Source organism: Cebus imitator, unplaced genomic scaffold (genome assembly GCF_001604975.1).
Source record: "Cebus imitator isolate Cc_AM_T3 unplaced genomic scaffold, Cebus_imitator-1.0 Scaffold5, whole genome shotgun sequence".
Lineage (NCBI taxonomy): Eukaryota > Metazoa > Chordata > Mammalia > Primates > Cebidae > Cebus > Cebus imitator.
In genome coordinates, this window is record NW_016107320.1 from 79,334 (window position 1) to 106,868 (window position 27,535).

The following is a 27,535-nucleotide window of genomic DNA, read 5'->3' on the forward strand; positions in this document are numbered from 1 at the left end:
AAGCATCTTGTGTTATTCCTTACCTCAGGAATTTCAGTAAGTTGCAAAATACAATGTTTACTGTATATTTTTTAATCAGATTAAGGAAGTTCCCTTCTATTTTTTCTTTTTTTCTTATTCCCACATAAGCACTGAACCTATCAAATGCTTATATACACATATCAAAGATAATTTTTAAACTATTAGCATAGAGAATTACACTGATAATTTTCACATAGTAAACCATCCTTGTATTAGTGAAGTAACTTGACAATGTATTACTTTTTATTTCTTACTATCTCAAATTTCCAGTGTTTTCTTCAGAATAAATGCATCTATATCTATGAGAAAGGCTGGCTTAACATTTTTCTATTTTTAAATGTCCCTGTCAGATATTAGAATCAAAGTTATTCTTGCTTCAGAAAATAGAGGCATTTCCTTTTTTTATTCACAGAGAAGTTTACATAAGATTAGTACTATGTCTTCTCAAATGCTTAGAAGAGTTAGTCATCATGGAATGAAGATTTTAGCAATGGATTCAATTGCTTTAGCAATAGATTCAATCCATACTGGAGTATGCAGACTTGGTCCCTCTTCTTGCGTTGGTTTTGTTTGCTGGTTTAAAGTTGTTCAATTTACTTGATATTGTCAAACTTGTCAACTTGATATTGTCAATAGTGATGTGTAATCACCCTAATCCAATTGGGGAATGCAGTGAGCCATGGCTGGATTATGGCCTTGGCAAAACTCTGTCTGTATTTGATGCTAGACACAGAAAATTTTCAAATAAGAGTCCAGTGCACCGCAAATTGTAATTTCTAATTCACAAGACTGCAAAATATTCTATTCTTCTTTTTAGAAGCTTTCCACTTGGACATTTTATCCATTTACCATCAGCATACATCCCGAGACTTGAGACTTGTGAAGTTTCTACCGAAAGCTCTGCTTAATTTTTTTGTTTCTCCACAGAATCAGGCACTTGGGTGTCTAAAGTTTCATATAGTATCAGAAATCGTTCATAAGTGACACTAGACAATACCCATGAAAAAAGCAAGACTAAAAAAGCTACTCAGATATTTGTTGCAGTTAATTCAAAGAACGCCTTCAATGGTAGTCCTTTGGGAAGTATTTGTTTTCTACATTTGTGTTTTCTTTGAGTCATAAACAATACCATGTTGGGACACCAAGATTTGAGACAGATGTTCATCAAAGCATTTGTATGCTACTGATGTATCTATCTGATTTATCTTCCTCACTTTCCATGTAAGGTCCCTGAGGGCAGGGCTCATGTTCTAGTCTTTTTAACTTATCTTTGTATCTCCACATGGTTCTTCATAGATCTTGACACATGGTAGCTTTCAAACTCTTGTTGGATGGTCAATAAAGAATAAACGTGAACAAACATAGAAAAGGTAAATGCACTGAAACACAGAATCAGTATTCTAGGAATCATCAATATGTGAATATATGAGATTTCTAGAAAAAAAAGTACTAGTCCCAATCATAACCTACAATGCTATAAACAGTGAAAAAAAAAAACCACTTATTTTAAAATTCCCATAAACCTATTTATTCATGTAACTTTCGCTCATTCAACAAATACTTATTGAACACTTTCTACATGCCAGACACAATTCTAAATGCTATGGCTACATGTACAAAGCAGATACCAATCCTTACACCTCACTGTAGTGGGAGAACACTTACTTTCCACATTTATTTAACAGGCAAGCATTCAATAAATATGAATGAACAAAATCACATGATACCTTTCTCAAATCTAGAGGTTATATCCTTGTGGTGAGCTGAGAACACCAATGGCCCAAGGCATCCTCTTCTAAGTGTCTATTTTCCTTGTTTTTCAAAACAAACTGCTTAGATCCTACATTTTTCCAAAGGGTCAAGATGTTCACAACCATTTCAACTACAGCTACTTTGCTTTTAGCTATTCTACGCAATGAACTTTGATGAGAGATTTGATTTAGAAAATTTGGGAAAAAATTTCACATTGTATTTTAAAAAAGAAAAATAATCATTATGTGCTTCTTTGGGTTCATAATTATTTCACAGATGTCCACTATGTAGTGGATATAGTTTTAAAAATCAAAAGTTTTCATTTTCTTCTGAAAAATATGAAATTTAAATAACACCACGAGTTAATTTGAAGGTATCTTAATCAGCTGAATATTAAAATAAGCTGTTACTGAAAGTGAAAATTTTAATGCTAACTACACAGAAAATATGTAATATTTGAAATACATTTTATACAATCTCTGTATATTCCATGTTTTTAAAATATTAAAATGTTATTAAGTTATAAGTAATTTAATGATATTACTTAATAAGCAGAGTAAGAACAGACATGCATGTCAGGGAATTTATAGTCTATACACTTCTACTATTCACAAGTAAATGATTTATGGTCAATTTTTTAAAACTTGGTTTCAGTGCTATACAGAAATACTACCATGGCCAGGCGCGGTGGCTCATGCCTGTAATCCCAGCACTTTGGGAGGCCGAGGCGGGCAGATCACGAGGTCAAGAGATCAAGACCATTCTCGCCATGATGAAACCCTGTCTCTACTAAAAAATACAAAAATTAGCCGGGTGTGGTGGCACACGCCTGTAGTCCCAGCTTCTCGGGAGGCTGAGAAGGAAGAATCGCTTGAACCCAGGAGGCGGAGGTTGCAGTGAGCCGAGATTGCACCACTGCACTCCAGCCTGGCGACAGAACAAGACTCCATCTCAAAAAAAAAAAAAAAAGAAATACTATCATTATTTCTTCCATTTATGTTCAATCCATATACTGCATTTGTTTAAAAAAAAAAAGGAAAGAAAGAAAAGATGAGAAGTATCTTTACGGTCATTTCAGCAACGACAACAAAAAAACCTTCCTAAGACAAAGTCTTCAATTCCATGGAAAGGAAATATGCGTTGAGGAAAACAATTTCAACAAGTATTTAAAACCACTATAGAGCTGGATTAAGAAGATTAGCCGTGCATGAAGTGTAGTAGATTCATGTATGGAAACTTCACAGTGAGGCTTACTTAATTGTGACTTTATAATAAGATAAGCAGAAACTCAGCCAACAACATTCAAATTTAAAAATCTATCCATATATGAATAGTTTAAAAATGTTCTTTGAGTTATTGAAGGCACTGCTTCCTCTTACTAGAGAAAATTAAGAATTAGATATATTAAGTATATTCTAAAAATTTACGAATTCATTTTAAAATTCTGTTTTCCTAACTCTTTACACAAATGGCTGCTCATAGCAATACCTGTTTGCAAAAACCATACCCAACTTCAAATGGCCAAATGTCATAGTTGCCTGATGAGCAAAACTGTCTGGGGTCATCCAAAAACAAGTTACTTCATTGGAAAAAATATTATCAGCAATTATTTCCTCCTCATTTTTAAACAGAACAACATAAAGATTATTTGTATATATCAAAAGTTATATAATTTCATTCAAATAAATTTGAAAGAAAAAAGACCCTTTTCTACCCCATATGAACTCAGAGCCATCGGTAGCTCTGGTCACAAGAAATAAATTTCTATTGATAAATCACAATGTGTCCATGCCAAAGCACCTTCCATGAATGTGAATATTGTATAGTAATGTATACGAATTTCCAATTTGAAGATTTGCAAAGAATTTAAATCATTAAAATGACAACATTTGGGGCAAAAGAAACAGGGGGTGTAGGAGTCATCAATACAGATAGTATTAGAAAGCAGAAAACAACTTTTATCCTATTGTGATTTACTGTGATTATAAGGTTGGGTTATTAGATGATTTTAATGATGCTTTATCTTTCATGCTTTTAAGTGCATAACCTTAGGATATTTTCCTTTGTGTTTGAAATGAATGTTGCTACTCATACTACTAATATTTTCTGGCTTGAAATGACAGTCACCTACGAATAGGTTGTTATGAAGAGCTTCATTATGGGCTACAAAACACACTATTTTAACTCATTTTGTTTCCAAGTCAATATTGTTTTCTCAAGACCATAAACTACATATCTATGCTACACTCTGAAATTATGTACTAGTGTATTTCAATATTTTACTCAATCATTCTACTTTAAGTTCATCATAAAGCAAGTAATGAATATGCTTATTGTCCACCATCCTCCATATTTAGGGGGTGAGAGAAGGCAGAAGGGAGTGAAACCAGAACCAATCAATGATACATATTCTGTTCTATGAACAATCATCAGGATCTAGAAACAGTAGTTAACAAAACTTTTTCCGCCTTTAGGAAGCATGAGACCAGGAAGATTTACTTATGAATATCTTTAGCTCTTGAGAACCAGGAGGCTCTAACACATATGTATGTTTTAATATTTGCATGTATTACTTCCTCTGTGTCAAGAAATTGCAACCTGTCTCTATCCTACACCCTACAGCATATGATAACTTCCTCTCTCCCAGCATATACTTCATTCTTACCCTAACTTTAAGTCACATACAAAAAAATTAATACTACAGTAAAAAAAAAAAAAGGAAAAAAAATACCAGCCTTAGAATACAGTCTACCCAGAACTAAGTGTTCATAACACTAAATAATTCTCCTTGGATGTACTTTTGTATAGGTTCAATGATAAAAAGACACAACTGCTAAATGCACCTAGAGTTGTTCTTTACTAAAAAGTCAGCATGGGGCTAGAGATTCAGTACCAGATATTTCTCTCATTCATTTTCCTCCCTTTTGTACATATTCTTTTTGTTCTATGGAAGCTATCTACTCTTAAATGGTTCATTACTGTTTTATTTTAACAGCTTTCCTTTTACTGTGCAATCAAAGGCTTTCATGAGAGTTTGCATAAGTCAGATGACAATATTTTGGCAAATTTAAAAATATATATTGTTTTCCTTACTTTCAAAGAAAAATGAGTTACAGTATTTATTTTAAATAGACAAATGTTTGAGAATTTGAATGAATAGGTCAGCATTTTGAACACTCTCTTAACTTTCTAAGGAAATCTCATAATAGGATAAGAAAAATTTGATATGAACAAATTTAGCTTTTCAATTTATAAGCAACAATCAAGTGGTATCAGGAAGGCAACGGTAAAGACAACTCAAATTATATATTTAATCTGATTGTTTAAGTGATTTAAAGAGTTTCCAAAGGCCATGAAACAAAAGCATTTCTGTATTAATAAGAAAAACTGGAGGAGATGCTGAAAAGTATTACAAGAGTTGATTAATATTTTATTAATGTTTTATTATTTATATTAATATTTATAAAGTGTGGTGTTTTAAAACACATTGTTTGAATATGTCTCTTCTTTGCAGCCTGTTACTGACTTCTAAAAGGCTGTGATAGGGGAGCAGGCATATCTGCCAAGATATCTTAGAGTATCTTCTGCCATGCCAGGTTAATTCGCTTTCAAAGATTCAAAGTAAAACAGCAAAATAATAATAATAATAATAATAAATCTGTAAAACATAGCAGAGGTTTTCAATAAAATTGATCAACTGAAGTATTTAACATCTATACATCATAGAAATGTTGTTCTATGAATTTATTTGCAGTCATGATAGCTCATTGTATCTACTGGGTTGAATATCCAACATATAAGATATGTGCCCAGGTTTAAAGAAGCCCAGCTTTGTGTCAATAATACACAACTTGCAGTCAGACGAATGCGATCAAATCCCAGTTCAGGTACTTTCTAGCTATGTAAGCTTTTGCAAGTTGACCTTACTGAATCTTTGTTTCCTTGCTTATCAAATGAGGACAATATAAGTTCCTTTGCACAGTTATGAAGCATACCCCAAAGGAAGAAAGAGATCAGTAAATAGCAATGCCAATTATCACTAGCTTACAATGCAGTAATTCCGGAGCTCTTCTTGAGGAATAAGAATAATGTAGGTTATTGTTACTTGAGTATAATTAAGAGATGAGACTATATTAATTTTTGATAGACTAAAATAGTGACAATATATTAACTGTTAAATACCAAAGAAGTTTTAATTTTGCAATGACACATTGAAAATGGCACATTTTTACCAAGAAACCTGGGCAGCTTTACCGAATGAAGCAACTTGAAAACTAGCATGGAAAAAAGCCAAAACACTTTTGAACTTAATGACTTTAGGTAATTAAGATCACCCATAGTGTCCAATTACTTTAAATAGAGTACAATTAATTAATCCACTTTAACTTATTCATCAAAAGTGAAAAAACAATATTAAGAAACTTTCTTTAAAAAAATCTTATCTCCCTTGCTCTTAAAAGACCAAACATTTAATTTATATTTTGACTATCTACTAGAAAGCCACAGAGGTTCTGTTTGAATTTCTGAGCTCTAGGTATTGTTGCAGAAAATGAAATTGCTTCAAGGTGACGCTTGCCTGGGCTGCTTCTCAGTCTGTCCTACCACTTCCAACTTAGTCATCAAGACCCCTGATGACTAATTTTTTTAGTGAAAACATGATGGAAAGGATGAAGGGCTATTGCAAGAAAGCAAAAGAAACAAACTGACAACTAGCTGTAAACAATATATTATGTTATTATAGACATAATACATTGTAGTTATAATACATTGTCATTGTATCTTTAATAACATTTTTATTTTTGTTTTTTGGAGACAGTGTCTCACTCTGTATTAAATTACAGACATAATACATATCTATAATAGATATACACTGATATATATTTATCTACATATATGTGTATGTATCTATTCTTAATTTCAAAATTCTATTTATAAATATTTCATACAATTTTTACTAGATTTATTTTTAAGTACCTTATATTTTTCCTTCCTATTGTGAAGGAGATTTTATTTTCAATTTTACCTAAATTGTTATGTGTATAAAAATCCAAATAATTTTTGGCTATTGGCTGTGAGTTGGGAACTGTTGAACTCTAGTGTCATCTCTGACCCCTTCTGCCTTGCCATCTATCATTGCTCCAGTCACACAGAACTATAATTCTCTGAATATCCCAGGCTTCACTTATGTCGAATACCTGGCCTTACTGACTTTAGAATTTCATTTTGTTCTACAAAATTCAGCTCATGTCATAATTTGGGAAGCCTGTCTTTCCTTTACTCTAGGTTAGGTGTCTTTCTATGTATTCCTGTAATACTCTGTTGCTTACTGCCATCATAGCACACATGAACTTATTCCATTTGTTGCTTCCTCTGTATCCCCACAAGGCATTTCTCACAGGCAGTCTATTTCTTAACTTTATATCCCCAGTATCTAACAAATATCAGTCACATAGAAGAGACACAAGAAACAGCTGTCAGGAAAGAAATAGCTGAATGAGAAATTCAGAAGTTGCTGAATTTCTAAACCACCTGCAAATTACTCTGAGCTATTAATTCTGATCAAAACTTATCATATTTCTAGAAGTATTCAACATGTATTTATTTAGCACTTGTGCCAAGTACGGAGGAACATTACATTTTAGTAGTGAAAAGTAGAAAGAAGATAGCATAGTTTTGACTGACAGAAAACTTAAACTGCATTATCCAAGTTCTAAACAGTTACTTCTCATTCAGACTTGAATTATAGTCTATTATAGTTATAATCTGGTTCATTTTGTTAATACTATACAACTTATGCTATCATACAAAGAATAGGACAAAAAAAAAAAAGCACAATGTATTAACATACCAGAGACACCATGGCCCAACCAGTCTTGTTATAGATGAACTCCAAGTTGTTCCTTCTCAAATAAAGCAAACCTCCAACAAGCGATACTAACAGGGCCAAAGCAATGGTACCAGAGTAGTTCGGTGGTCTGAAAACCCGAATCTGCAAAAATACAATGGAAATTTTAAAAGTGAAAGAAAAATAACAAAATTTTTCTCTTGATCATATTCTAGTCCTCCTAATTTTCAAAACAAAGAACTCAGAAACATGCCACCCAATATTTCATATGTAGCATTAACAATATTTTCATTCTCTTTATGAGTCAAAGATACATGCCTTAAAACATAATGGCTAGGTAAAACAACTCTGCACTTCCCTGATGACTAACAATGCTGAGCATCTTTTCATGTGCTTATTAGCTATTTCTATATTTTCCTTGCAGAAATGCCTATTCCGATCCTTTGCCCGTTTTAAATTGGGTTTTCTCTTTTTATTATTAAGTTGCAAGAGTCCTATATACGCGTGTGTGTGTGTGTGTGTGTGTGTGTGTGTGTGTGTGTGTGTGTGTGTGTACAGACACACTAGCTATAAGTATCTTGTAGAAAAATTGCAAATATTTTCCCCATTCTATGGGCTACTTTCTTGATGGTATCTTTTAAAGCATGAGGACTATTTTTAGAAATAGATCCAAATGGTCTGAACTCATGATTTCTAATATGTATACAGATCTTGGTTCCAATAACATTCCCTAATAAAAGAAACCAGGACTCCTAGAAGAGATGACTAATTGAGTGCTGGGCAGAATAGAAAGGGAGATACAACGTGAACCTGGAATAAATTATTATGTCAAAAAATTAGAAAACAAAGAAAAATGATAGAAATATGTCACAAAAACATAAGGGCCAGCATGAAGATGTTATCATTAGTCAAATCTAGAACAATTTCAACACCAAAACAGTTAAAAACTGCAGTAAATTATAAACCACCTGAAGAAAAACCTGTCTTGTATTCTTTTATAAGAGACCAATCAGGTGCAGCCATGAGAGAAGACATAAGAGATCAGATAAAAACAAGGTCTCCTAGAGACAAGAGGCATGCTATGCCATGCAGGGCCACATGGGAAACACACCAGGGTGATCAGGCAGCAGAAGATAAGCGTGAAGGGAAGTTAAGTCACTCCTTTTCTTTTTCTTATTGTACTTTAGGTTCTGGGGTACATGTGCAGATCATGCAGGATTGGTGCATAGGTACACACATGGCAAGGTGGTTTGCTACCTCCATCCCTCCGTCACCTATATCTGGCATTTCTCCCCATGTTATCCTTGCCCTACTCCCCCCAACAGACCCCAGTGTGTGATGCTCTCCTCCCTGTGTCCATGTGTTCTCATTGTTGAACACCCGCCTATGAGTGAGAACATGCAGTATTTGATTTTCTGTTCTTGTGTCAGTTTGCCGAGAATGATGGTTTCCAGATTCATTCATGTCCCTACAAAGGCACAAACTCCTATTTTCTTTATGGCTGCATAGTATTGCACGGTGCATATGTGCCACATTTTCTTTGTCCAGTCTATCATTCATGGGCATTTGGGTTGGTTCCAGGTCTTTGCTATTGTAAACAGTGCCGCAATCAACATATATGTGCATGTGTCTTTATAATAGAACAGATTTATAATCCTTTGGGTATATACCCAGTAATGGGATTGCTGGGTCTAATGAAATTTCTATTTCTAGATCCTCAAGGAGTCGCCACACTGTCTTCCACAATGGTTGAACTAATTTATACTCCCACCAACAGTGTGAAAGTGTTCCTATTTCTCCACATCCTCTCCAGCATCTGTTGTCTCCAGATTTTTTAATGATCGCCATTCTAACTGGCTTAAGATGGTATCTCAATGTGGTTTTGATTTGCGTTTCTCTAATGACCAATGATGATGAGCACTTTTTCATGTTTGTTGGCCTCATATATGTCTTCTTTTGAAAAGTATCTGTTCATGTCCTTCGCCCACTTTTGAATGGGTCTGGTTTTTTCTTGTGAATCTGTTTTAGTTCTTTGTAGATTCTGAATATTAGCCCTTTGTCAGATGGGTAGATTGCAAAAATTTTTTCCCACTCTGTTGGTTGCCAGTTCACTTTAACGACTGTTTCTTCTGCTGTACAGAAGCTCTGGAGTTTAATTAGATACCATTTGTCTATTTTGGCTTTTGTTGCCAATGCTTTTGGTGTTTCAGTCATGAAGTCCTTGTCTATGCCTATGTCCTGAATGGTTTTGCCTAGGTTTTCTTCCAGGGTTTTTATAGTTTTAGGTCTTATGTTTAAGTCTTTAATCCATCTGGAGTTAATTTTAGTGTAAGGTATCAGGAATTTCCATGGGAAAGGCAAGGCAGGGCAGAGTAAACACTTTAGGATTGACTAGTTTAAATAATTTTGGTGGGCTTTGGGCTACAGGAGTGGTCTATAGCTGTCTGGTACTTGGCCCTGAGATGACTAAGGCAGAGGAATATTGTCTCCCAGGGTGTATGGACAAGAGAGAAGTAGTGTGGCTATGGACTGGTTAGCTGCATATCAAAGATTTGCTCCTGGTTGGGGGCTTGTTATCTTTAAGAACTGGCTATCCCCAAGAGAGGTATACTCTCCCCAGCCAGATTTTTTTTAGAATGTCAATATCCAAAATACACAGCAAATATAAAAAACATATAAAATTATTTATAATACAAATCACAATTCATAAGTTCATACCAATGACAGATAATTGGAGGATGGATGAATGGATGGAAGGATGGATGGATCAATAGAGTGGGGCTCTTGCTTACTGGAAAATGCTGAGGGCCAACTACAAATATGAAAGAAAGAGCTACAAGTGGAAACATCATTTTGTATCAAAATGGTAAAACCTGTGACAGGCAAGAATCATCAATGTATGCTAACTTTAAAAAAAAAAAAATTGAAGCAACAGGATATCTGCATAATCTTAAGGTATCTCCACATAGACAGCTTATTAATTATGAAGGAGGACAAAAATAACAGTAATTACACAGTGAAAAAATGGGAAACATCTTGATCAGATATTTGAAATTCGTATCACCAGTGAAGGACAGATGAACTTTACGTGCCTATTGAGGTGATGAAAACAGAACATGACCTATGTAGTATTATATTCAAGAATGCATAAGCAGAAGTCAATCATGAGCAAACATGAGGCAGATCAAATGAGGATCATAATGCATCAAAGGCCTATATTGTTCAAAGTGTCAATGTTTTTAAAGAAAAAAGATAGGTTATAGAAATATTCCAGATTAAAAGAAGCTTAAAAGATAGGACAATTAAATGAAATATCTAACTCTAGACCAAATCTTGTACTGAAGGTGAAAAATGTAAAGGATATTAGGTCACTTGACAAAATTGTAATATGGTCAGTGGTAGCTCTAATAAAAGTATTATATAAATGTAAATTTGTGAAGTTGATAATTATGCTTTGCTTATTTCTTTCAATATGCAATTCACCCCAATTTTTTTTTCCAAAAAAAAAGAAAATTGTGCATATGTGTCTGTGTGTGTGGAGAAAGGCAAAGAGACATGGGTGTAGTGGGGAGAATGACAATCACAAAGCAAATGGAGTAAAATGTTAACAACAATTGAACCTGAATAAAGGGTATACATTGGCACTGTATTATTTTCATTTCTAAAAAATTTTAGAAATTCTTTCTACATACAGCTTTTTTTCCCCCAAAGTATATCTATCGACTAAATGCATAAGTTTGCTAAGGAGATAGATTAGAATAATTTCTGATTAAAATTTAACATTTCTTAAAAGGAAACAACAGTACCCTTTCGGTATTACTCTTAAATGTCTAGCACCAATTAAATGATGCATTGCATAGCAAAATATTTGCCAAATCATTAAAAAATGCCAAGCATCAGGAAGTAAGTTTACTTACCAAAATGTCATTAAAACCAATGATGTAACTTTACAACGACAGTAGCACCATATGGCAGATTACCACCTTGACTCAGAAATGTGTTTATATCTTATGATAAAAATTAATGCTTCTGTATTACTGCCAACATGAACTTTTTTTTTTTTTAAATAACTGATTCCAATTGTTTACTGTTGAAAATAGTTGTGAGCAGAGAGAAAAAAATGGCCATAAAACCTCCAAGTAAGTATTAACTACCATCAACATTTTGGTTCACTTCTTCCCATGATAAACTGTCTATATCTATCTATACTCACAGTTACATTTTATAACAAACTAATAGATCTTACTATCAACTAATACTATTTTTCTAACCTACTTTTAAACTTTTTATACCTTGAGTTTCATTCTAGGTAAAATATTCTTGCAAATCATTTTTTGGCTATGATATAGTATATTTAATTATTCTCTTATTTTTAGACATTTGATTTATATTCAATTTTTTCCAGTATTATTTTCAAAATTTCTATGGATCAAAATTTAAATCATCCTTGACTGCATCCTTAGATTAAATTCCTAGAAGTGGAATTGTTAAGTTAAATTACATAAACACATGGCACATGCTATTAGTATGGTTACACCCAAAAGTAGTAAATATGAGTCGATATTTTTCCACATAGCTTTAAGGTGGGTATTAACCTTTTCTGTTTGCCCAAAAGATAGATAAAAATTATATATCTTGCTTTTTAATTAGAATTTCCTTGATTACTACCACTGAACCATTGAAAATATATTTTTTAGCCTCTGAAATTACCTTGTGATAAATCCTGTGCTTTTTAATGGCTTTTAAAATATCAATGAACCATTATTTTAAAAACGGTCTGAATTTACCTAACAGTCAAAGTTCAATTTATTTGCAGTGACTGAACGTAGTTTTCTCTCTGCAAGGAGAAATAACCAGAGAGAAATTTAAAAATACTGTGGCCTTATTAAAATGCTCCAAAAAACCAAACTAACCAGCCTATCATTAAAACTGCAGAGAATAAAAACATACATGAACATCTGTTCTGTCAGCAATCCACTTTGCTAGTTGTTCAGCTGCAAATCCAATTCTTTGGAGGTCAAAAGTATCAGCTCTCTTAGGTCTGCCTTTTGGAGGAAAATGCATGAATGTAGGAGCAGAGTTCATGTTGAGCTGTAAAACATGAATTAAAAATTACTAAATATAGTATCATTCCCACAATATTTATCATTAACCCAACATTTTACACTTTTCTCTGTAGAAATTTGGGGAAAAAAGCATTTACTATGAAATCCAAGTGGTTTTCCAGAGGTAAATTTGTTTTTATTTATCTTAATGCACTACTGGATGAAAAAAAAACTTGTAAATTTGACTAAGTTCTCTTAATCCTCACATTTAACATACATCATTCATGTTATCCATTAAATTCTCTATATTTTATTAATCATTTCATTCTTTTTCTTTCTTGAATTCTACAGTTAGGGTAAAAAAAAAAAGACTGAAAGTGCAAAGCGGAAACAGCAATTTGGCAGTACAATAATTATTTCATTTCTTAGGCGCTTATTTTTAAAAATGCAGGAATTTGATTTAAAAAATAAACATATTATGGAATTAATTTCAAACAAGTTGTAAGTAGACTGAGTTCCCTATTAGAAATGTAAAGCCTTTACTTTTTTGTAATGATGATGACTGTGAAAGAGAAACCAACATTTCTGCTCTACACAAGTTAAATTTACCAGAGAATGCAGGAGAAATTTTCAATAATAGTCTTTTTCTGCTCAACTTCTCTATTAACTCAACTGTCTTAAATTGGCTATATTTCAAAAATATTCTCTATGAGTAATTTCTATTTGAAAAGTACACTAAACAGAACACTTCCCCAGTATAAATGATGTTTATTTAACAATATAGTATCTAAAAACATATATTAAGTTACCTTACAGTAAGGAATAAACTACAAATATATATATGGATCAAATTGCTGTTGCCTAAGAATTACAAAACACGTTTTAAAATGAAAGGCCAGGAGATTTTCAGCTCTTGACTTGCAACACAGTTCAGTGTTTTCTAATAATGAAAATGAAAATCAATATATAAGCATACATTAGATCACAGTTGACATCAAGGAAATGATAGAGCAGTAAAAGATTAGTTCCCCATAACAACTAAGTTTAATAACCAAGTACACAGTCAAGACCAAAACAGTTCTTGCCCTACAAATGAATTCTGACTACAGCAGTCATATTTACAAGACAGCTCCAAATCATTTTATAGTGCTTCATATAACTTAGCACAAACAAGGTGACTACTCAAAAGAAATGACTCTATATCAAAAATGTCTCATTTTTAGTACTGCAAATGCAATCAAATTTCTATTATTTACCTCCATGTTATCTACATCAGTACTCTTCAAACACTACGGCTAAAGATTACGTCAGTCCTTGTTTGATACGGTTTGAGTGTCCCTGCCAAAACTCATGTTGAAATCTAACTGCCATTGTAGCAATATTAAAAGGTGGAAACTTTAAGAGGTGGTTAGACCATGAGAGCTCCATCCTCATGGGTGGGATCAGCACTATTATAAAAGTGCAAGTTGAGCCTCCTCTTGAATCTGTCACACTGTCACCTCCTGCCATGTGACGCAGCTGCAAGTGCCTCACAAGATGTTGGCAGATAAATACTGGACTTCCAGCCTCTAACGCTGTGGGAAATAAATTTCTGTTCATTATAATTATCCAGTCTCAGGTATTGTTATGGCAGTCCAAAATGGACTAAGACAAACAGTGGTCTCAGAGACACCAGGTGCTACTGTAACAAATACCTGAAAAGGTGTTCCCAGACAAAGGTTATTTAACAGTTAAACTCTGCCATTTTTTCTTAGAGCGCATGCTTGAGCCTACTCTTTTGAGTCCTAAGATCTTATCAGGAAGTGGCTGATTACCATCTGCAGGTGTTTTCTGTCTACTGGAAGCCCGCCTTTCCCTGCAGCTGCAATCAATTATTATTTTAGCGAGAAAGTTTAACCACTACCTGACCGTCACATGATGGTCACCTGCGGTGGGGACCCTCTCCTGCCCTGCTCATGTCTGCGTAGCTACTTACTCTAACATTATTATCTTATTTTAATCTTCCCAACAAGGATATCATAATACTTTCTGAACTCTATCTCCATTCAGTGAAAACTTACTTTTTTTGAGATGGATTCTTGCTCTGTTGCCCAGGCTGGAGTGCAGTGGCATGATCTTGGCTCATTGCAACCTCTGCCTCCAGGGTCCTGGTTCAAGCAATTCTCCTACCTCAGTCTCCCAAGTAGTTAAGATTACACACATGTGCCAGCATGCCAGGTTAATTTTTGTATTTTTAGTAGAGAAGGGGGTTTTACCATTTTCACCACGCTTTTACGATATTTTTTTCATAAATCTTTTTTAATTAGTTCATTAGAAGACTGAATTGTAAGCACAAGCTTGTGCAATACAGTATAAACATCACACACATAACATATAGCATGTATATATAACATATATTAAAAAATGTCTCTAATGTATATAATCAGCGTTATATGGCGCTGTACATCAGGAGTCTATCTTATTCCATTTCCCAGCAGTGGGCTTCCATGGAATGGAGATTTAGAAATGTTCATTAAACTGAACAAGGCACACATTACCAGTTTGTTCTTCCCTGTGCTTCTCCCACTCCATACTTTATTCATGTGTGTTTCTTTCATCGATATACAGACATCTAAAGCAACCATGTAAATACAAAATTATGAAGCTGAAAATCCCTATCTTCCTCACTCCCCACATGAAAACCATCAGCAAATCCATACTATGGCCTAACGTTCTAGAATTTTAGAGATTCTTAAAATCTCATATAATTCTAAGTATTTTTTCTTAAAGTGCACAATTCCCCGGGGCGACCCACAACAGAGTACAACACAGACCTGTTTCCTAGCTGAGAGCTTCTTCTAACACATCATGTTCATCAACCCACTGGCTATCATCAGACATCTAGCCTCAGCCACTCTTATGGAATCACGTATAAATGAAGTTACTTTCCCAGTAAGTCCTCAACAAATTACCAAATTTCTGTACTTGTTATTAATATTATCTTCAGACACCACATTACTGCTGACAGTGCTTTAAAACATCAATTCAGAGAAAGTACTTCAACAAAATATGATTTAATAGTCAGGTGGAAAAAAATAAGCATTAAAAATCTTTTAGTGTTTCTCAAGTGAAGCAAAGCATATACTTCTCCATTTTTGTAGATTAAAATTCCTCATAAAACTCATTAACTTTTACACATTTCTGCCTTTTAAAATGAAAATTCCTGTTGCTAAGCCAAGGGCTAGGTTTTGGGAAACACAAAGCAGTTCTCTACCAGGATTCCTGCTGAATCAAAATTAACCTCAGGAAATGTTTCAATTAAAAACAACTGACTTCAACTGTTATACACCAAACTTTAGAATAATTTTGTCTAAAGCATAGAAAAGAATTTAATGATTATATATAACCATTTATTTATACGATTATATACCAGGAGCCTACATTCAGTACTCAACACAAAGACAGCAATATCCCATAAAGTTTTTTTTTTTAAATATGAATTAACTGTCAACACTTTAAAGTGAGAAATTTCATATAAAAATTTGTATTTAGATCTTTTCTTGAGAGAGATCTAGCTACATGTGGCCTACATTTCTTCCACAGAGCTGATACTGAGCTGTACCTCTCCCATTGAGGTCAAGCACGTCCTCTCTCCAATCTGCTACAGTCCCCACCCACACCATACTGCTTCCCCAACAATGACACCAAGGATGAGATCACGGTGTTTTGGCAATTTTGTTTCTTACAGTAGTTATGAAATAAAAATACGTTTAAAAAGTGAAATATGAGTGTTTCTGTTAAGGATTTTTTAAAAAGACATACCAAGAAAGGCAGTGTTTTGATAAAAATAGGAGAAAGCCTATTTGTAAAAGTAAATATGATGTTTAATATGCTAAGTGTGTACATAGTATATTAGGTATCATAACAAAACAAAGATAACGTATTATCAACAAAAATGGCATAACAAAGATATAATGAAACTAAACTAACACAGCTAACTTTCTTCATTTGGTTCACAGGTCTAGTCATGGTAGATATCTGGGCTGCAAGACCCTGCTCTAGCAGTCCTGTTGGACCTAGAAGACTGTTTACCAATATGACAGGGAGGATTCAAGTATACAACAAGGAGCACTTCTATCTGATGATCTCTAAGGCCAATTATCCTGAGATTCCATAGAGATCTATAAGTGAAATATACATGAAATAATATTTGGTTCTTATAGTACAGTAATTTTCCTTGATTAATATTAGCTCCCTAATCTGTAAGCTGCTTATACAGAAGAAGAATCTATGTTTTTCTTGCTAAATTTATTGCTCCTATAGAATAGGGAATATAGGAGCAAAATGGCAAACAGAAAACATTTATTTTATTCAACCAGAAACTCACAAGAAAGATAATATGGAAGCAAATAAGTTAAAATGTTCACTAATGGTGATTTACAATTAGTAGGCTAGATTCTTTACAGAACTACGTGCTTTTTCATGACCTAGTAAGCATTATGCCAAACAGTATCACATGTGAGAAAAACTGAATAGTCCAAGGTACCCAAAAGGATCAATTCCAAGACTGCAATAAGTTTTGCATTTTAAAGGGATTACTCGCATAGCAAAAACATTTTTTAAAAAAATTAACTCCAGGGTAATAGCATGATTAAGGGCTAGGGCTCTGGAAGCCAGACAGTTGAGTTTGAATTCTAGTTACACATTACATTAACTTTGTGACTTGGGACAAGCAATAATCTCTTCATTCCTTATTTCCTCATCTATGAAATGGAGCCAGTAACAACATTTTCCTCACTGTGAAGCTAGATGAAATAATACATATGAAGCCCTTACAACAGTGCCTGAACGTAAGCTCTTGATAGGAAGTCAACAAAGATCATGGATACAACCATGACAACGTCGATGATAATGAGCATTCCAATCTCAAGTGCAATACCTTGCTCCTTAGAGAAGATTGAGTAAATAAGTTTATTTGTTTGCTTGGGTTGTTGTAACAGAAAATTCCAGAGTAGGTGGCTTAAACAACAGAAATTTATTTTTCACAATTCTGAAGACTCAAAGTCCAAGATGAAGGTGCCAGCACAGTTGGTTTCAGGTGCGGCTTCTCTTTTGGCTTGTGGCCATCACCTTGCTGTGTTCTAACATGGCCCTTTTCTCTGTGCACATGCACTCCTGCTCTCGATTCCTCGTCTTATATGGCCATCAGTCCTTTCGAACTAGGGTTCCACCTTTAGGACCTCATTTAACCTTAATTACTTCCCTCAAGGCCCTATCTTCAAATACAGTCACACTGGGAGCTGTGGCTTCAACTTATGAATTTGGGGGGATATAATTCAGTCCATAACATAGAGAAAATACTTTTAAACAGACATTTAATCCTTTATATGTAAAATTCTCTGTATCTGCCACATTGGAAAAAAAATAACAGTTAAGTAAAACTTGCAATAGATTTTATATAAAATGTCACAAATCTTGCAAAATACTACCTATAATATACTACCTATAATTGAATACCAAAATAAGACTGATGCATGTAAACTGCCACTGCATGCTGAAAAAACACATTGCCTGTATTATGCAATAGTTAAAATGGATTTAACATAACGGCGAAAACCTGTACAATGATAAAAATAAGTTTAGCCACAATTATGTTAATCACATTCACAAAATTTATTATAACTACTTACTGTATTTAACTTATTGAATGAATTAGGTATGGTGTGTGGTGGATGGGTGGGTGGGTGTGTGTGTGTCACAGAGTCTCGCTCTGTCCCCCAGACTGGAGTGCAGTGGCACAATCTCAGCTCACTGCAACCTCCGCCTCCCAGGGTCAGATGATGAGTGAGTTCTGTTTTTATGTGCCAAACAAAAATGTATTGCCCACTAACAAGTGTGTTAATATATGAATGAGATGTAACTTTTACCTGTTGAAAAACATCCGTCCCTTCATCATAGTCCACCATACTGAAGAAGAGCTTGTTACAGAAAGCAGATGAGTAGCGCCAGGAGTTTGCCAGTATTTGATATTCTTCATTAGCTTGCCTGATAAGAATAATGGAGCATAGTGAAACATCAGTATTGAAGCATCTATAAAGCAATTAATAAAACAGACAACTCTAGGGCAAACACTGGCCAATTACTGTATAGATTACAAGTGAAGTATACTTTTTAAATTATAGTTTTACAGTTATAAAAAAGTATTCTCTGGTGTGAAAATTCTATAAAATTCAAATTTTGATGTTCACAAATACAGCGTTATTGCAACACAGTCACATTTACTCATTTACATATTGCTTATGGTTGCTATTGTAATATAAGGGCAAAGTTGAGTAGTTGTAACAATAAAACAGCAACTACATGTATCACAAAGTCTAGCCCTTTAAATAAAAATTTTTGCCAACTCTTACTCTAGAGAATAAAAACATTTTGCAGCATTCCTATATACATAAATTAAATCTTCCAATAATGTTTAGAAAAATGCAAAGACCAATTTTTAAGAATATTTGCAATTTAGCTTCACAGAAAAACAAAATTCATAAGAAATTTTAAAATTGTAAATACAGTTATACTGCACTTTATATATTCATTCCATTTATCTAAAAATGCATTTACATTCAAACCAAAATAAGCAAAGATTTCTCTTCGTAGCTAAACCAGATGACACCAACAAATCCTTCTCTAAGATGATATTTTTTCTACTTTGAACACATTTTTATTAGATATTTTGCTAATTTTCCAGATGATAAAACTTTATATTTAGATGTAGGAAGAGAGGAGAATCAGAAAAATGGCACTTATAGGAGGATGTTAAGCACAGTAATAGAAACAAGAAGCAACATGTTATTGCTAAGACACTTTTAAAAAATAAAATTGCTTCTTCCATCCGGTTGACTATTCTCTGGAGTTTATCTCTTCCCTGTTCCCAAAATGAAAGTAAAGAAATAAAAAGGTACAATCTAACAATAACAAAAGGACTTGGGTAGAGTCAGCAGCAGAAAGAATGATTTCCACAAACATCTGAAAAACAGCTGGTGAAAAGTTTTGATGGAGGAAGTTAGACTCTCAAAGGAGATTACAGTACAATAAGAATCTACAAAAATATTAGCTACAGTAGCAGCAGAGTCTGGAGATTTAAAAAAAAAAAAAACATGAAGGTAAAAATAGATGTCATAATTAAACTTCTTAATATTCAATAGCAGACCAAACTTCTGCCCCCTCCGCAACCAGTCCCAATGTTAGCGTTCACCAAAAAAAAAAAAAAAGACTGATTTGAGGAGAATCTAATATGATTTCTTAAAAACTTCCCCAAACAGATGCTAAAAGAATTTTAAAAAATTAAAAAGAAAATGTAATTGTAACTAACATACTTAGAAAAATTCAGAAAAGATATTCTATTTGTCAAGAATACAGTATTTGTGCATGGTCTGAGCTTTTACCATACATATAATATAAGCTAACAAGCCAGCCTGTTACTGTTTCCTGGGTCAGAGAAAAGGGACTCTATTACTTGATTTTGATTTGCATCAGTTCCCTATGCCCCAAGTCTCACAGAGTAACAGAAAGGGTTCTTCATAGCCTCCTGCACGAAACAGGTGACTGGGTTACAGAAGAGAAACACTAGGTTTCAATTATGGTTTTTACGGTAAGTAATAGTAAGATGATACTTTGTTCAGTGGGAGACATCTTACTCTTTAATGCTTGTCACTGCACACACAACCCTGAGAATCTACCCAGGTCTAGTCAGGCCTTTGTATTCTCGACAAACCTAGGGAGAATATAAACACTGCTTTGTTCAGTAGTATTCACAGAAGAAGAAAAGAAAAACAGCATCATATAAAAAAGGAACAAAGAAAGTCTGTAAAAGAGAGAGCACTTATATACATTTCAAATATGACTGCTCAAATGAAACACCAACATTAGAAGACAAAGTCACACAAAATTCACAGAACAAAATGGCATAGGTAGAATATATGAGGGAAGGAGAAGGACCTAGAGATACAATCTGGTAAGTCCTTTTTCAAACAGGTGTCACAGAAATAGAAGAGAGACAAAACAGAGAAAATCATATTTCTGGAAACAATACAATTAAAGGGGATTAAATCTTCAAATTAAAATCATTTCCCAGTTCTGAATAAGAGGAATGAGAAAAGAATAATCTAGAGAAATACTGTGATATAGCAGAACACTATGGATAAAAAGGAGATCCTGAAGGTTTTCAGAGAAAAAAGTTTCCTCAACAAGGACAAGCAATTAGATTGGGACTGGATTGCTCATTACCAACACTAGATAACAGCAAATGGAGAATTCCTTCAGAATATTATTTTCTATTTAGAATTGCATATTGAGACAAATAATTAAGTTTGAAATAAACATGTTCATGGAAATGTAAGCAATCTGAAATTTACTCCCACATTCTTAGAAAATTACCTTAAGATATAATTGATAGAAAAGGTAGTATGAATGAAAAACTAAGAAAACTTAGGACTATGATAGAGCACTGTAAGAGAGGAAAAAAAGGCAACTATAAATGTAGTGAGGTAGGAAGGGGAGAAGATGTAAAAAAGCTGTAGTCTGTGAAGCTATGATGCAACCAATATAATGTAGAACAGGAATTTAGATGTCAAGATGGAAAGATCCTATGTAATTATTAGAATCATAAAGAGACAGAACATATTAAATCTATAGTAAGAAAACCACATTTATTTCCACAATAGGAAAAATAAAAACAAAAAAATGAACATAAGAGACAAGGTCCAAATAGGCAGCATATAAAAATTTATCATAATTTCAATCAACTGGTGATGAGAAAGATTATTTGAGAATATTCTTCTGAGTGGGTCAGGGGTTATAAACAATGGCACTATCGAAAATGAATCATAATGATAACTACTGCTTTATCACTGATGCTGTTTATGCAGAAATAATAATGTAAATGCTGTTCATTCCCTTTTAACTTTTTTAATCAACCTATAAGCAGAGCACAGATATAATAAACATGGTTACAGGATGGAATGGACATCAAATATAGGATAGCCAACTGAATTTGGCAGGTAAAGAGAAGAAGAGGTTAAGGGGGAGAGTACGCTTGCTAATCTTCATATCACCAATTAGTGAATCAAAAAAATCATCCAGAGTTAATGAACAAGAAATACAAAGATGTTATTTACTGTTACAATGATAAATGAAGAAATAAAAATCAGTAAAAGGTGAAGTGAGTTACATCATCACCTATCATAACAAGAAAGTAAAGATCAAGTTTACTGTATAAAATGTTGTTAACAAGAGTAACACTTAAAGGTATTTCTTAAAAATAACACACAAAAAAAACTCACGAAGCAGTAACAGTAATCATCTCTGGCCTGGCCTACATGTGTGCAAACCAGATGAGTGCAATGGCCTCCTTTGTAGTTCTTTTTTATAAACAAGGAGAACATAACATTGTTTTGATTAAAATATTATGTTTTAAGAAGGTTAAATATGAACCGTACTATAATCTGAAGACTTTTAGCATAACACAACTACTGAATACTAACATAAAATTAAGAAAAAATTTAAAAAGAAAATGTGATAGAGTAATGAGGAGTCAAAGAACATGAATTCAATTTGCCTTCAAACTCTGTATTCCTTATGACTCTACTTCTTCAGATTTGATTTCCGAATAACCAATCTGTAGATTCCAGCCTCTATTCCAAAACCCAAAAATGTTCCCCACTACCTACATAGTGAAGACGATGAAAAGAATATAAGTCAAAATCCTCCATACCTTAGCCACAACTTACACAATTTACGACTTTATAGAAATACCACATTCAAAGAGTCTGTGTTTCATGAACATACTCTGTCCATTCTTAGTACATGCATGAAATACTTCACTTAGAATGTCATCCCTTCTTTCAGAATCTTGCTCAAAAACTGATCTCCTTCAGGAGTCACTTCAAATCTCTACATTTACAATACTTGTTGACACAACTGTCTCAAACAGAAATTCTCAGCGACTGTGTAGCACTACTAATTTTATGCACAGCTGGTCTTACACATACTGGTTGTCCAATGCCTAGGATCTAGTATAGAAGTGGCATTTAATAAAGGTATAATGATAATGAATAATACGCTTTCCTAACCAGTCACTGTATCATAAATACCCTAAAGCTAAGTTTACCACATTAAAGTTTCTCAGTTCTAGAGAGTCTAAAACTCATTTAGTGAGATTTATGTCATTGATAATGTCTCTTTTAAGGCAAATTTCCTTTACTCTAGTTATGGTGTTGTGGAGGAGAAAAAATGAAATTTTAAATCTGTGTAGTATCACAAACATATGGTGTTTGTCAAAGGAAGAGTGTTCATGACTCAAAGGTTATAATGACTAAACCATCATGTGATAATCTTAGTAATGACAACTTCATAACAAATGTAGAATCCAGATGTTAATCTTCAGTGATATTTATACTCAACATTTTCATATGTGCTGCAACATAAAGTATACCTTACATTCTCTACCTTTAAGAGGTTAAAAGAATAGACATGCACTCTAGTACATAAATAAGGTGTATATATTTATTTTAAAGAGGAATCCAGATTGTAGGTGCTATATAGCATACAGGAAACGATGACATCATAGTGAGCTGGAACAGTTAGACGAAGTGTGAATGTAAAAAAAAAATTTGGAAAATAATGGAGTTATGTCTGGAAGGATCACACTTAGAACAAGCAAGAAGGGACAGGGAGAGAAAAGTAGGGTAACAGAAACAGTATAAACAAAGACTACCCATCTGAAATGTGTATTGTGTGTTCAAGTAATAGAATATAACCTTCAGATTAGAATAGAAAGACTGGAAGTAGTACAAAGATAAATAGGACCCAGCTTTTATTCTGTAAATAGTAAACAAGTATTTCTGAAAGAAGTAGATTATGCAAAACACTACATCAGAATGCTGTACCTCCCAACAGTATGTATGATATACTGGAGGAGAAGAAAATGAAGGTTTGGAACCCACTTTCAATGTTATTATAATGGCCTGGTAGAAAAAAAATATGAGGCTATTAAAATATTATAAAATGAAGATGTGACCTATTTCACACAAATTCTCCATTGCCACCTAGTAGGCCATAGCAACCAGCAAAATACTCTAGACAATATACTTATGAATAGCTCTGGCTAGAATAAAGAATTTCACAGGAGCCAAAGCAAATTACGTTTTCTTTACTCAAATACAATGCTTACAGAAAATTTAATACTGACAAGGGAAATGGGGGCTTTCTTCTGCTGGGTGTAATTCAGTAGAAATAGGATCAGTAAACAGATCTATATGTCATTAAAAATAAATAAATGAGCCCAATAAATATGTATTTTAATATTAGTGTTATCTCTTCAGAGTATAAAAGATTCATGAGGAAAAAAATGTGCCCCAATAACAAAGACCCTGTGCTTTCCCCATTATTCCCTCTGTGCCCTCTGTATTCCAACTTCTTAATGTTTAGTAGGGGATAGAGAAAACCTATCTAATGACAGATAAAGAAATTCAGCAGACTCTTGCATATGTTTCTGTCAGTTTGGACTGACGAGCAAAATGACATTATGAATGCGTATTAGCACACTTCTGACCTCATGACCAGTTAAAAATCACAAATACTCCAAGCACTTAACTAAAATAACTACATTTCCAACTCTATTAACTAAAAAATAGTTTGTTTTGGTAGTTCATACTAACATTAAAGGCCTAACTTTATGAACATAGGGAATGCCATGAATTCTAATACATACATATGCAGCCTGAAGAGGGCAGTCACACTGCATCAAAAGGATCCAGAAAGGCTTAAGCAGTAACTGCAGGGCACTGTTGTGTTAAATGTGTTATACTAAATCTTCTCCATATTTTATTATGGGGGAAAAAAATCACTTAATCTAACTGCCACAATTTTTTATAATGCTTTTTAAAAGGTTATGTAAAACTAAAAAGAATTATCTCATCTCTAGTTCTACATATTTAATATATTTCCCATGATGAATATAATTTTTAAAGAGATGTTTTCAGAAGTATAGCTTCTCTTTTTAGTGTTAATCAAACTTCTCAGAGCAGATTCATATGAAAATACCACTGTATGTCTTTTATAGTTATATATGTAAAATGAATTGCACTTATATAAATAGCTATTAGTTATTCCAAAGTATGCCATAATAAAACCCTAAATAAAAAAAAAAAAAAATTCTACAGACAGTGACATAGATAGATCTGGAGTGAGCAGATTTACCTATTACTTAAGGTTCTGGTACCCTGAGAAGAAAAAACTGATAACACCCTGCACAAAGATTTTTAACAGAGTTGCCTCTCTGGTTGTGCTGTACATACTCAGGGCCCAGCTGAATATAATGAAATATATTAAACAGACTCAAGGCCTCTAAAAAGCTGAGAAATCAACAGTTTACTACCATAATTGACTGAAAAATTCACTAGATGTAAGATAAATTAAAGAGGTTGTGTTTCTTAAAGCTGATTCCTGTGCATCCATTTTCTTCATCAGACCTAAGTAGATCTTTCCTTGGAAAACAATTCTAATATAACATATGTAATCCAAATACATATTTTAAAGCAGAAGTGTATATGACCATAAAATACATTGAACAGTATACAATATGCATAGTTAGTGCTCAGTTTTTGAAAATCAAAGGAATTTTAGTTCTCCTTATTAAAAAAAAAAAACCTAACAGTAACATATAAATGCTTAAATGTGCTAGGTGCAGTGGCTCACGCCTGTAATCCCAGCACTTCGGGAGGCCAAGGTGGGTGGATCACCTGAGGTTAGGAGTTTGAGACCAGCCTGGCCAACATGGTGAGACCCTATCTCTAAAAAAATAAAACAAAATGAAAATAAATAAATAAAATACTTAAATGTGATATACCAAAAAGACTGTCATACAATGTAGCAAGGAAATCAATTCACACATTGTTCACTTAAGTTTTCTTACTCTATTAGTCCATTTTCATGCTTCTAATAAAGATATACCCAAGACAGGGTAATATATAAAGAAAAGAGGTTTAATTGATGCACAGTTCAGTATGGCTGGGGAAGCCTTAGAAATGCGATCATGCTGGGAGGCAAAGGGGACGCAAGGCATCTTCTTCACAAGGCAGCAGGAAGGAATGCCAATCAAAGAGAGAAGAGCCCCTTATAAAGCCATCGGGTCTCATGAGAACTCACTATTATGAGAACAGCATGGGGGGAACTGCCCCCAAGATGCAATTACCTTCCACTGCGTCCCTCCCACAACACGTGGGGATTATGAGAACAAATCAAGATGAGATTTGTGTGGGACACAGCCAAACCGTGTCATTTACATACTACATATGCATGATTATAATATGTATTTAATACTTGTACAACTAATGATAAAGAATTAATAAATAAATGAATAAATGGAGGAATCAATTCAATGTTTTGAAGAGGTAAAACATACAGGCCATTGCCTCAAGATACTTCAATCCATTAGGGTAACACTTATCATCTTAAATAATAAATACAAAATAACAAAGCAATGTAAACCTTGTTTATGATAACATGCCCAGGAACTATGATACTCAACAAATATCTGTCAAACAAATTCATACATATATTGTAAAACTGGACAAGTCAAAATGAGGAAAGCATTAACTCACACCTTAAATCCTGCAGGATTTCCCAGAAAATCTATGCTTTAGCTTCATGTGGTAAAGAATAGAATATATGCCGACTTTAAAGACCTTTGTTGTAATGAATCAAAAAGGCAGATGCAAGATTATAGAAACTGTGTCCCAAAAGATGGAGATTATGTCTTTTCTAGTCAACTGAAAGTACTACCATCACAAGAAACATTCATGGAGGTTTTATATGTGCCAGGAATCCTTTTACGTATTTATACTTATTTGTCTTCATTTTTTAACTTCTCTCATCAAACTTATTTTTAATAGACTATTTTTAGAGGAGTTGGTAGATTCTCAGCAAAACTGAATAAAAGGCACAGAGATTCACATACTATTTTTAAGTAATTCTTGAACCACTGATTAACCAGTAACTATTTGAGTATATGCTTTATATACTATATATAGAGAAAGATCTATCTTGTGATATTACAAAATTCCATTACTAACAAGTTTTCTACCCAGTAATATTGTTCCAGGCATCTCTAATTTTATTAATGAACTGCCAGGTCATCATAGGAATGTCTTATGCTAAACACTGAAGGAATGTTCTTAGACTATTCTTTTCCCCCAGCTTTACTGAAGTATAATTAGTATATGAAAAAAACCCACACGATTAATGTCTACAATGGGTAAAATTTGGTGAGTGTAAACATTTGTATATACTCATGTTACATCCACCACAGTCAAGTTAATAAACATATCCATCACTTCCAAACGTTTCCTGGTGTCTCTTTGTTTTGATTTTTGGCAAGGCCTTTAGATACATTTAAAATAGCCCAACACTTTTAACATGACTTCCAAACAATGTAATACTACTGTATCTCCTACTATTATGATGTGGCCAAGTAGAAAGAACACAGATAACACAGGAATACAGAAAATCTGGACTTGTATACTGGCTTTCCATGTTATAATGTATAAATTTAAGAAAGTCACGTTTACTTTATTTTCACCTTTTTAGCATGACAATACTAGTAACTTCTAAGAACTGTCACAAGGTTAAAAACATGAGGCATAACAAAATCTCTAGTAAATAGCAAAGCATTATGCAAACCTTTGAGTATCCTGCATCTAGCTTAAAATTCATTGAGTATTTGCATTTTCAGACCTTATTTCAAGTTAGTTCCCCTATCACTCTCTGCAACAGACCCCATTTTTTTAAATTTCCCTTGACAAACTAGGCTTACTCTTTTTTTTTTTTTTTTTTTTTTTTT

General features: G+C 33.5%; 1 protein-coding gene across 1 annotated transcript in view; it reads right to left on the reverse strand.

Moving 5' to 3' along the window:
• TUSC3 (tumor suppressor candidate 3) overlaps positions 1 to 27,535 on the reverse strand; it is a 191,968-nt gene that overhangs the window by 77,818 nt on the left and 86,615 nt on the right. The window contains exons 3-5 of the mRNA XM_017535448.2: positions 18,570 to 18,687; positions 12,569 to 12,709; positions 7,622 to 7,762 (exon numbers count right to left, since the gene is read on the reverse strand). Coding sequence (XP_017390937.1) covers positions 7,622 to 7,762; positions 12,569 to 12,709; positions 18,570 to 18,687 — 400 coding nt within the window. The remainder of the gene's footprint in view (positions 1 to 7,621; positions 7,763 to 12,568; positions 12,710 to 18,569; positions 18,688 to 27,535) is intronic.